Source organism: Saccopteryx leptura, chromosome 1, assembly GCF_036850995.1.
Source record: "Saccopteryx leptura isolate mSacLep1 chromosome 1, mSacLep1_pri_phased_curated, whole genome shotgun sequence".
NCBI classification, from domain to species: Eukaryota; Metazoa; Chordata; class Mammalia; order Chiroptera; family Emballonuridae; genus Saccopteryx; species Saccopteryx leptura.
Genome location: NC_089503.1, coordinates 295067598 through 295079986, shown reverse-complemented (window position 1 = coordinate 295079986; position 12389 = coordinate 295067598). Strand labels below are relative to the sequence as shown.

The 12389-nt window shown below is 49.6% G+C and overlaps 1 protein-coding gene across 1 annotated transcript; it reads left to right on the top strand.

Annotated features, from left to right (window-relative positions):
- Positions 1-2393: 2393 nt before the first annotated feature.
- Positions 2394-3836, top strand: ASCL1 (achaete-scute family bHLH transcription factor 1). The gene is made up of 2 exons (XM_066361212.1): positions 2394-3325; positions 3705-3836. Exon 1 carries the CDS (start codon positions 2580-2582, stop codon positions 3276-3278), a length of 699 nt encoding a protein of 232 aa, XP_066217309.1. The 5' UTR covers positions 2394-2579; the 3' UTR covers positions 3279-3325; positions 3705-3836.
- The last annotated feature ends 8553 nt before the right edge of the window (positions 3837-12389 follow it).

Genomic DNA, 12389 nt, shown 5'->3' with positions numbered 1-12389 from the left:
AAGCCAGGGGGTTAGAACCAGCAGCCTCAACAGTCAGGTCCACGCTTTAACCACTGTACCGCTACAGGTCAGGCCCAAACCACCCATTTTAAAAGAGTAAATTGTTGCAGGGAACGGAGGTGATTGACCTTGGGAGCCATCCACCCATACTTTCCATCACCACCGCTGTTGTACCGACAACACTCAGCAGGCCACACGTATCAAGTGCGGCAACCTGAATCATACACATGGGTCCTTGGGAAGGACCCAACTCAACAAAAGGAAGTCTAATGAGAAACCATTATCCGGATAATTCACCACAATCATCCCTACACCCAGACCTCTAATCAACCAGATAATTATTTTTTGCTTCCTTCTGCCTATGTAGAAGCGAGTTGAGAGGTGCCCCAGCCTTTTCCCTCTGCCTCCACTAGAGCAGTCTGAAGATGGGACCCATGTCTCTGTCTGTTTTCCCTGCAGCATCGCGTCCCAAGGCGCCCCGAAGCTGGACCAGGCTCCAGCCAGAGAGCGCCAGGGCCGAAGGCCCAGAAAGGGCGCCTGGGAGGGCGCTGTCCCAGCGTCCGAGCGCCTGCAGCAAGCGCCTCCCCCTCCCTCGTGGCGCCAGCACGCGGCCCGCCGGGCTCGGCTCCCAGTCGCCTGCCACCGGCCTGCCGGGCACACGCCTGGGGCGGGATGGAGGCTGCGCCAAGGCCGCGGAGGTGCCTGCGGCGGCGCTCAACACCAGCCCCTCAAGCGCCATTACCCCTCAACTCCTGCCTGATGCTCCACATCATTTTTTCCTCAGACCCAGCTCGAATATTCCAGGGAACTCCCTTATTTTTTTTCCTTTTAAATATTGAGTGAATTTAGAGAGAGAAGAAAGGAAAAAGAGAGAGAAACATCCATCCGTTCCTGTTCAGCTTAAAATAACGCCGAATGTGCTCTCTATGTAGTGTATCATGATCTGGGACCAAACCTCTGCGTTACGCGGACTATGCTCTCACCAACAGAGCTATCCAGCCAGGGCGAGAACGCCCTTCTCTACGCATCCTCCCTCCCCCAACGAGCTCGGAAATTATTCTCTGGGGGAGGGGGGCAATGCTACAGGCAGCCGGAGACCACCCTGGAGGGACACACCTGACTACACACCTCTTTGAGACGCTACCTCCTTGAGGCACTGCTGACAGCTACCCCTGGGTGCAATCACCTCCCTTCTCCACAGCACCCTTCACACTTGCTCGGCTGTGCGGAGCATAGCCTGGTTTTTAGACCTGGATGGGATATTAGAAACCATCTAATCCAATCTATGTTGTTGCTGACAAGAAAACTGAGGCTCGGAGAAGATGTTACTCACCGAGGGACACAGAGCTAGTGAGAGGACCCAAGTCTTAACTACTTTTAGTCAAGCAGTCCAGCACTTTGGACAGAGTTGCCCCCATCGTTCTGAACTCCAATCGCATATCTGTGTTAGTTCCCAAGGACAGCGAGGACAACCCCCGCCCCGCCACCAGGAGAATGGTAGTGGGAAGGAGAAGGAAACAGGGAATGTGGAGCCCCACTCTCCACTAACCTCCACACCACCCGCGTCGCCTTTTCTTCCTTAACCCTCCCCTGTGCTTTGCTCCAAGTTCTCAGGAGATTCCCAGGGCATTTCACCCCAACATTGTCAACCCTTACACCCCAACTCCCAGAGCCATTTGCCCCTTCGGCGACGCCGGACCCCCCCTTTCTAGAGCCACCCCCGGCCGCAGCCCGCCCCGAGCGCGCTGCCTGTTTATTCAGCCCGGAGTCCGGCACGCGCCAGGCGCACGCACTGCAACAACAAACCCCGCTGAATGGAGAGTGTGCAAGGAGCCGGCGCAGGGAGCGGGCGGGGTGAGGAGAGGGGAGGAGGGGAGTTTAGGGAGTGGGTGGGAGGAGGAGGTGAGAGGAGGGGGCAGTGGGGGCTGCAGCCGCTCGCCGCAGCCACCGGGAGTGGGGGGCGAGGCGGGGCCAGAGCTGCGCGTGGGGCTGGATGTCCCATTGAAAAGGCAGCCGCACTCCGGCCGCCCAGCACTCTCACTTCTGGCCAGGGAACGTGGAAGGCGCACCGACAGGGAGCCGGCCAGGGAGGGCGAGTGAAAGGAGGAAATAAGAAAGGAAGGAGGTTGACAAAATAGTAAAAACAGCCTGAGCCACGGCAGGAGAGACCAAGACCCGGCGCAAGAGAGCGCAGCCCTAGGGGGAGAGGAGCGGGAGACTCGGCAGAGCGCGCTCGCCACTGACTTTCGCTTCTTCTGCATTTTTTTTTTTTTTTTTTTTAAGCAAGAAGGCACTAGCGGCAGCCTCACACGCGAGCGCCACGCGAGGCTCCCGAAGCCAACCCGCGAAGGGAGGAGGGGAGGGAGGAGGCGGAGTGGAGGGAGGAGGAGAAACATTTGCACCTTCTTTGCTCCCACCGTACGAAGTCTCCCGGGGATTTTGTAATTTTTTTTTAAAACTTCCCCGCGGCTCCTTCATCTCTCCCCTTCTTTCCCTCTTTGTTCGCGCACCCCAGTCCTGTCTGTCTCCCTCGCGTCCCCGCTCGCTCCGATCCCGAGACTTCTTGGCAGCCGCTGCGCATGGAGAGCTCTGCCAAGATGGAGAGCGGCGGCGCCGGCCAGCAGCCGCAGCCGCAGCCCCAGCCGCCCTTCCTGCCGCCCGCAGCCTGCTTCTTCGCCACGGCGGCGGCGGCGGCGGCGGCAGCGGCGGCAGCGGCGGCGCAGAGCGCGCAGCAGCCGCCGCCGCCGCCGCAGGTGCCGCAGCTGAGCCCGGCGGCCGGCGGCCAGCCCTCAGGGGGCGGTCACAAGTCAGCGCCCAAGCAAGTCAAGCGGCAGCGCTCGTCCTCGCCCGAACTGATGCGCTGCAAACGCCGGCTCAACTTCAGCGGCTTCGGCTACAGCCTGCCGCAGCAGCAGCCGGCCGCCGTGGCGCGCCGCAACGAGCGCGAGCGCAACCGCGTCAAGCTGGTCAACCTGGGTTTCGCCACCCTCCGGGAGCACGTCCCCAACGGCGCGGCCAACAAGAAGATGAGCAAGGTGGAGACGCTGCGCTCCGCGGTCGAGTACATCCGCGCGCTGCAGCAGCTGCTGGACGAGCACGACGCTGTGAGCGCCGCCTTCCAGGCCGGCGTCCTGTCGCCCACCATCTCCCCCAACTACTCCAACGACTTGAACTCCATGGCCGGCTCGCCGGTCTCATCCTACTCTTCGGACGAGGGTTCTTACGACCCCCTCAGTCCCGAGGAGCAAGAGCTGCTCGACTTCACCAACTGGTTCTGAGGGGCTCGGCCTGCTCAGGTCCTGGTGCGAATGGACTTTCGAAGCAGGTAGGGTTGCCTTTTGGAGTGAAGGGGTGAGACGGGCCACTGCTGTTCATTCTTTTTCCTGTCTTACTGTCTGTAGAAGGGGAACTGTTTCCACGGAAACGGGAGGGGCGTGGGGGGAGGCGAGGGGGAATTGATTTCAAGGATTTGTTAAAGTTAGTCGATTTGAAATCCTGGTTTCTTAGTTTCAGCATTGGCCTCTGAGAGTGGCTTTGCCCAGATCACCAACTACTGGAGGGCAGGGGTTAGATGAGAGACGCGGGCGAACAAGTACTAGGAACTGTCAAAAGAGGCGCTCTACTTGACAAATCCTCTCCTCCCTATAGCTCCATTGCTGGCCCCCAAGTTCACATTAACTTCTTCCGTTCTGCTCATATTACAGGGTGACTGCACAACCTGCATCTTTAGTGCTTTCTCGTCAGTGATACTGGAAGGGAGAAAAAGAGAGAGAGAGAAAGGAGAAGAAGAAGGAAAAAATAAAACCACCAGACAACCATCCCCAACGCCCACCAAGCGATGCAAGGCTCTCACAAAACAGGGATGCGCTCAGAACCGTATCTTTGCACTCCAATCATTCACGGAGATATGAAGAGTGACGAGGACCTGAGTCAATGTGCAGAATCCTGCTTGTGTGCAAACGTAGTGGGCTCCTGACAGAAGAGAGTAGCACAGGCCCTGTAGAAACTCCCACCCACCACTAACAGGCAGAGCTGAAAGCGCTTGCTGGCTCGGATGTCTTCACCTCCTCTCCCTCTTTGCAAGCACAGTTCTTAACCCTCTAGCAATGGGTTGGTGTCTTTCATCTCAGTATCCTCCATCCCAATAAGCTGTGGACATTTGTCTGCAGTGAAACTATGCTATAATCAGTCCTTTGACACCCTGATCCTGGAGCCCCCTCCCTGAGCCTCGCTCCCTTACACCATCTTTTCTACCATTTCATCATAGGATGCTTCCAATCTTTTGTGAATTTTTTTATTATAAGAAAAATCTATTTGTATCTATCCTAACCAGTTTGGGGATATATTAAGATATTTTTGTACATAAGAGAGAAAGAGAAAAAAATCTATAGAGTTTTGTACAAATGGTTTAAAATGTGTATATCTTGATACTTTAACATGTGATGCTATTACCTCTGCATATTTTAGATGTGTAGTTCACCTTACAACTGCCATTTTCCCTATGTGGTTTTGTAAAAAAAACTCTCCTCATAGGTGAGATCAAAAGGCCACCAGATGTACTTAAGCACCAATGTGTCTTATTTTATAGAAACTTTGTTAATGTATTAATGATGTTATTAAATACTGTTCCAGAACAAAGTTTATGCAGCTACTGTCCAAACACAAAGTGGCAACCAGTGTTTTTGATAGGTTGCCTTTTGGGAAATTTCTATCACTGCCTTTTTTTTCTTACTGTTTTATTACAAACTTACAAAAAAAATGTATAACCCTGTTTTATACAAACTAGTTTCGTAATAAAACGTTTTTCTTTTCTTTTTTTTTATCAGTGAAAAAGTCTTCTTTGACTCCACTGCCCTGCCCAAGTTACCAAAACGCCAAAGGGAAGGGTTGGGTGAGGGAGAAGAGGGGGGTGGTGCAAAGCATGCTAATTGGCAGAGATGACAAAGATAACTACTAAGTTCAGGCTGACCTGAGGTGGCTCTATGATGAACGTAGAGGAAAAAGATATATAGATACAAATGTTTCTTCCCCTTTTGTGCTGCAGATGTACTCATGCACCAAAAGAATAGGTAGTGATTAATGACTGTATTGTCTTTGGATAAAATGACTTATATATTTTAAAATGCCCCAACAAGTGAACTGGAAAGAGAGGGCCTTCACCCCACTTTCTAACCCTTTCCTGTTTTCTGAGTTCCTAATTGTGAAACGGCGGAAGGGCTTGATGAGGTAACAGGCACTCGGGTGGGAGGAAGGATGGTGGTAGGTACCAGGTTAGGCAGGGCTGGCTGGCAGAGGTGGCCCTCTCCACGCTACCAGTGGTGGGTGTATTCTTCCTCCACTTTCAGGCACATATTTTCTACTTCTTTTCCCCAAGACACACACTTTCTATATTGATGTTTAAGTAAAAGGGTATGTATGATATAAATTCCTTGCAGCAAGAATTAGATTTAAAGAAATAAAAATCTTAGAGAAGTGTGGTCGCTTTGAGACACTGGCCTATCTAAGCTAGTGACTCTATCCGAATAGCGTGAGCTGCGTGCAAAAGTACCCAATTACCAAGATTCAAAAAGAAATTGGTGGGGTTTTTGGCTGGCTTGCTTCTTGTCAGTTAGCAAGGACGTGATCAGAATCCCACTCCGCCTCTCGCCGGCGCCTCGCTAGTCTCCTGCGTTACTTGCACATTCAGTTTGCGTGTCTCCAGCCAAGCGGAAAGCCGAGCGCAAAATGCGTCTTACAAAACCCAACAAAGAACCGGGAGCCAGCACGTCTTCCAGAGTTAAAAATCTAGTCTGTGTTGGTACATCTATACCATTTAGTGGCACAGAATAATCATTTTTTAAAGCCGCGATGCGCGGAGCACGCCACAGCGTCTGATGTCATTTTGCTAAATGACCCTCTATAGAATGCACATTGAGGCTTCAGTCCCTTTCAAAGAGATGAGCGTAATTAAGGGGAAAAAAAATCAGTAAATTCCTCATCGCCATAAATAATCGGACTTTCTGCCAGCAGTGGGCCAATTTAGAGCTTACTTGAGGGAAGTAAAGCTTTTGTGATGCCTGCTTTTATTTTTTATCTTCTCATTTGGAGGACTAGAGCTGAGCCCCCGCCCCCCCCCATTTCTTTTTCTTTTAATTTAGCTTCTTTGCAAGTTTTCAGATAAGGCAGGCAAAGAAAGTGTAGCAAGTCATTTATTGCTATGAATATAACATTAGGATAATGTTTCAGCCCCCACAAAGGGGATCCCCCCCCTTCTCCTCGTGAAGACAGGTGTTCTTTTAACTCACTTCTGAATGGGAAATATCCAGTCTCGTTTAACTCGAGGCAAAGTTAGCCGTTGTTTGCCACGATGCGAAGACAAACTTTAAAAATTCACAAAAACACACACAATTTTGCCGAAGCATAGGAAAGGGCAAAGCGGGGATTGGGCAAAATCTCATTACATCTGCTCTAATCGCTTAGCAACACAAAGCCAGGGCTTGTGCGGCGAAGGGAAGCCATTCACAGCGCTGTGACAGGCCGCATTCAGCCCGCAGTAGTCAGCTCCATAAATCACCGCTGCCCATTGGCTGCGCCGCGGGCTTTGGAGCGGCCCTGGGCTGTCAGAGAAATACAAAATGTAAACCCCAGCGACTAGCAATCGTGGCCTCTCCTCGGTCCTAGCCCCCACCCCACTTTCTTTGGGAGGGGGTGGGTGTGCTGGGGGGGGGGGGAGGAGAACAGCTTTGATTTTATTGACTGAGAAATCTTACCTATTCAACAAATGACCCGAAGACCACCGAGTTAAGATGGAGACACGCCTGAAATTGACGAGGAGGAGCGGCGAGTGCAGGAGAAATGAATACACAGGCCAAAGAACTGTTGAATTCTAGTATTATCAGAGGGTGAGTTGGAGCTACTGAGACACACATTTCATCTCCTTGACACAGCCTTTAATATAATTCATATATTTCAATTGGAAGGAAGAGGTTGTGTATGGAGAAGAATCTATTTCAAGTTCACATCATGCAGGCCCACCGAGGAAGAGAGAGGAACAGGTCTGTTCTCTGCATACCACACCAAAGAAATAGAACTGAGATGTAGTAAGAAACAGAGTAGAATGTGTTTTTCCACTTCACTATTCCTGCAGAGCTGGGGATGTTAAAATACACCATCAACAGCCCAGTTCCTTCTGAGCTTCAGTATTCTTGTTTGTAACATGGGCTTGACGGTACCCAGGGCAGTAAAAAGAGACAATGTAAAGGAGTTAGTACATGCGAGAGGTACAAGCTATATGTAAATGTGAGTGCCTGTTGTTATTCTTATCTTCCAGTCCTGTCTCTCATTTTCATGGGGACTGGTCAGTTGAGGCCTCTAAAACACAGGCTAGCTTTGAGGTTTACCCACAAACCACATAGAAGTCTGGGAGTAGATGTGGATTCAAGGTAGGCTTTCCTGGGAAGCCTAGGTCACCTTATTTTAAATGTCACATTATCAGAGAAGTTTTTCCTGTCCACTCTGTCTGAAGCGGTGCTCTATGAGCCACAGTCACTCTCCATCCATTATGCTGTTTCTCCTACTTGAATTTACCACTATCTGAAAAAAACTGCACTTGTGTTTGTTTATATGATTGCTGTCAATGGTGCCCTACTAGATGGTAAACTACATTAAGACTGGGACCTTACCTGTCTTGTTCACTGGTATCTCCCCAACCCTGGTATTGATTGACAGAATGGATGACCCGCCCTGTTGCACTGATTGCTGTATTCCCTATTCTTCCTTTCCTTCTCCAGATCCACTTTCTGCCCTCTTCGCTCTCCAAAGAAGGCTGATCTCTGTGCACTTCACCTGTGGAGCTAGCTCCCTTGCTCTCTTGCTTCCTATTGGGTTTGGCCACTGGGAGGCACCAATAAAAGATTGTGAGGTAAGGCAGAGAGGTAGGTGGGACCTTTATATCCTTACTCTTCATTGCTTGGGCTCAGCTGCTTTGACAGTGGCTCTGCTCCTTGGTCTAAGGCCACAGCTTAGTCAGGAGGTTTGTCTCCCACAGTACCCACTCTTGTTACTGCAGCTGTTACACATGGACAACAGCTTCCTCCTCTTGTTCCTTCATTCCCAGAGGTGTTAAGGGCTCTGCCTTGCTAGTCATCCCTGGGTACTGCTGCATCATTCTGGTTCCTTTCAGAACCATACACAGCTCTGTTTCTCCATTCACTTCTTTTCATTGACCCTTTCAAGTGTGCTCTCTGCTCCTGTTGACCCTGGCTGGTACACAGGCTATTCTCCAACAGGTGCTCAGGGATGTACAAATTTGTGTAAGCTTTTCAGGGACTCACAGCTGTCAGCAAGAAACTTCCTAGGGCAGAAGGGATCCTAGATCGGTTCAAAATCTAACTCTGGAAAGTCATTTCTTCTTTATGAATAGGAAATAACTTAGTTTACAAAAGAAGTCAGTCACAATTTCTCTTCTGCAAAATGAGAGTATCTTCCCTTTTATAGGTCAGCTGATGATTTGAAAAAGAAAGGGCGTTAGAGCTGCCAATGACTGTAACAGTGCAAGAGATCATTGCTTCTCAAGATCTTTCAGAACCAGATAAGAGATGGTGTTGGGGACTTGCCACCAAGATAAACAAAGACCTACTGTTGTTGAGAGGCCATTCACACCTTCATTCATCCATTCACTGGGCCATTTATGCATTCATTTAAAAGAGGAAGGATTATGATGAAATTCAGTCAACATTTCTAGGACTAAACTATCTTAATTTGCATAACCTAGAAATTGCATAACCTAAAACAACCTCTGGAAGCTTGTTTTATTGAAACTTCTTTTAAAAAAACACTGTGGATGCTTCTCTGATGTACTAATGTCCTCAATCTTATCTCTCTTTTTCTATTGTTAAGAAGTCTGAACTTTTTTCTGCCTCTCTTCACTCCTGGGCCAAGAAATGATTCATTTTCGGATTTCCCCAGAAACTTCAGGTTGTCCAAAATTACAGGTAAATGGGGGAAGTGGATTTTTGGCACTAAGGTTTTTTTCCCGCTGCTAAGGCAAAGGGCTGGGCTCTAGCGTAGGTCGAAGTTATATTCTTTCTTCCTTTGTATGCAAGATTAGGTTGTTACAAAAGAGGGTGTGTAAGTTAATGGCAGGAAGCAAGTTGCGGCGCCGACTCCGGCCTGGAACGCGTGTCAGGTTTAATGATTTATTCAAGCTGCAGCGCATCCGAGCGTTGATTGGCTGCAGGCATGCGCCCGCTGTCAGCTGCGCGCGCCCAGGCCTTGCCCGGCTACCTGACCGCGGGGGTGGCGGGGGTGGCGCGGGTGAGCGCAGGAGGTGGAGGAGAGAAGAGGCGTGGGCACCGCCCTGCGGAGAGCGGGGTGGAAAGAAGAAGAGGTAGGAGGTGAGAAAAGGAGGAAGAGAGATGGAGGTAGGGGGAAAGAGAGATGAGGGAGAGAAAGAGGAGAAAGATTTGGAGAGAAGGGGAGAGGACAGAAGGAAGAAAAATTGTCAAGGATGAGGTAGGGAACGAGAAAGGTGAGGAGATGGAGAAAGAAGAGAAAAACAACGGGGAGAAAGTGACCAAAAAGGAGAAGAATGAATGAGACACTAGAGAGAGAGGTTGGAGAGGGGAGTAGGATGAGCTTCCAGAAAGTCCCACGTGCTTCCCCCTCCAGGCAGCCTGCAGGCGGCAGCTCACAAAGCCGCCTTTGAAGCAACGGCTACTCGGGCCATTTTGGGGAGGAAACCGGGGAAAGGCGCCAACCCACGGTCCTTGAAGGGAGTCACTTTCTGCAAAGTACGATGGAGAAATCTGGGTCCTGGGTCCTGGCGGTCGCGGCAGGAAGTGGATGCAAAGGACACAAGCTCGGCACCTGCGAAAAGCGAGAACACTTAGAGAGAGCCTCCCCGCTCAGCCCCCTCCCTGCCCGCCGGGGGCCTGCGGGCGCGCGCAGCCCACAGTGCTGCCTCCGGACCCCACCGCCGCGGAACCCCTCCTTCCATCCGCTCTGGACCAAAGCATATCTGCCTGCCTTTCTTTGGGCCTTTCTCTAACTGTCCTCCGAATCAATTTCTCCCTTTCCTCTCATTTCTCTTTCTCCCTGTACTTCTTCCTTCCTCTCTTCTTTCTTCCCTCATTTGCTCTCTTCCCTTTTGCCATTATTTCTGACAATTAAACAGCAACAACTCCCTAACACCCCTAGATTGGAGTCCTACGCCAGCCAACGGGCCCTTTGGAAGGAGGGCGTGGGTTAGGGAGAAAGAGCCGAAAAAAGCTGTTTGGAAGGACAGAGGATATGGCATTTGAAAATCAAATGGGAAAACCAGTCCACTGTGTTTCCTGGATAAAGTTGTTGAGCTTAGAGAGTCAACAGTCAGTCAGCTGCTGTGTTTGGGAAGCTGGACGTTCTATCAATAACCACCCCTGTCCCCAAGACCAAGGAAGAAGTAAAGCTGATTGCTACCCCCCACCCTCGCCTCCCACCCCCAGAACACAAGCCTTTGGCCTCCCCCAGCCATAGCTCTGTACTAGGAAAAACAGTCTGTCTCCATTGTCCAGGTGCCAGCAGGGCCTTTGGCAAAAGGGAGGCTGGCCAGCCCTCTGATCAAACTCAAAGGTTAGTTAAAAGACAAAAACAGCTGAAAGTCTTCATGAATAATGCTGGGCCACCCCCCCCCCCCAACCGAAGACCCCAACCCCCCAGCTCAGTGTAGTGCAAGCCCGGATCAATGCCCTACCACTTTGTTATGCTGCTCGCCTAAGTCAGAATTTCACAGAAAGGCCGAGAAGAAAAGCTCCCACAATTAGGGGTCGCCTGTCAGAAAACATTAACGCCTTCCTCTCCCAGCCTGTCAGGCTTGTTGCAGATACAAACCGCCATGGCGAATTGGCCCTCCACCCCGTGAGGCACCCGCCAGCCAAAGGAGCAGGGATTTGAAAGCCAAAGGAGATGGAGCCTGCCTAAGTGTGGTGTCTGTAATATCAGGATACAGGGGATATCCTCAGCTTCTTCTTCCTAAAAGTCAGCACAAGATGCCTGGGACAGGTCATCAGAGATAGCCCTCTGGATGGGCGATGGATCGTCCTCCCAGACCAGAGCAGTGTAGCAGAACATTTTCCTGCAATGGGCATGGTTAAAGAAGATGCACATGGCTACACCTTTATTTCCTATTTACTGAGCATTTCCCAAGTGCCAGGCATCTCATTTTGTTCATAATCAGATCAATTCTATTAGGTGGTGTATTATTATACTTATCTTATAGATGAAAAGCCTGAGGGACTCACAGAAGGTATATATCTTGCCTAAGATCATGTAGGTAGGTAGTGGCAGAGCCAGGGTTTGAAGTCAGTTTTGCCTGACTCCAAATTCCATGTTCCTTCCACCACACTCCAGCCCATAGTTTCTCCAATTAAAAGCTAAAGACCAACTCTGTGCTTGTCTGCATCAGAAAAATAACATCAATATTCGAACATGTTCTTTGCCGTCTTCCTCGTATTACAAAGACTGTTCTCTGCTTCTACAACAGTATCTGGTACATGCTTGGCACTCAAGAACTTGTGGAAGGAAAGGAAGAGGGAAGAAAAGAAGAAACAGAAGGAGAGAGAAAAGGAAGAATTCTCTATAAAGAAAGGTTCTTTTGATTTTCTTTGAGTATAATTTTGTTCCGAAAGATATTTGATTTTTGGGTCAAGTGATCTGGTTGCCATCAGTTAGGTAGGGAGTTGAAATATTGTTTCCTCCTCTAAGTGGAGATAACCCCTAACTACAAGGGTAATTATGAAGAAAGAATAAGATAAACTATGGCAAAGTGCATAGCATGGTAGCCAGCACATAGAAAATACTCAAGAAAATTTAGTTGAAAATGAAATAGAATTTAGACTTTTATTTTTGTGTATCAGGAAACTATATGCCACACATACACTTACATCCAATAGACACAAATGCTGTATATAGCGAGGTAATCAGGGAAATTTGTATGCTGCTGCTCTATGGTGCTCATGTCATCAGGATGGAGTGAGATAAAACAGAGATCTTTTTCATGGTCCAAGGGAGATTGTCTAGTGGTGTGGAAGAGTTTCAGGACCTCCAAGAAGTGAGCAGTGATCCTTTGGCAAAAGCAGGTGAAGCAGGTAGGAAACCTTCAGTCCATTGTGTGAAAGACAAAAATGAAACACCAAGAAGTGATTACGTTGCTAGGAGACAGTGAGCACCAGAAATTAGAATTGGCCTTTGCACTCCCCCCCCCAGGAGCCTTATCCTCTCAGTATTCTGCAGTGATTCAGAACTTTGGCCTCTTCCCCAGGTCTTAGAAAGAAAATTTTTAGAAAACCATTTGAAGAAATTCAAGAGTTGGCCATCACTTCCATTGCATCTGCCACTGCTGAGATGACTTAAATTTGCATCAACACCCAAAC

What these genes read in the sequence shown, in the direction of transcription:
- ASCL1 (XM_066361212.1), top strand. Translation starts at nt 2,580, where the DNA reads ATGGAGAGCTCTGCCAAGATGGAGAGCGGCGGCGCCGGCCAGCAGCCG.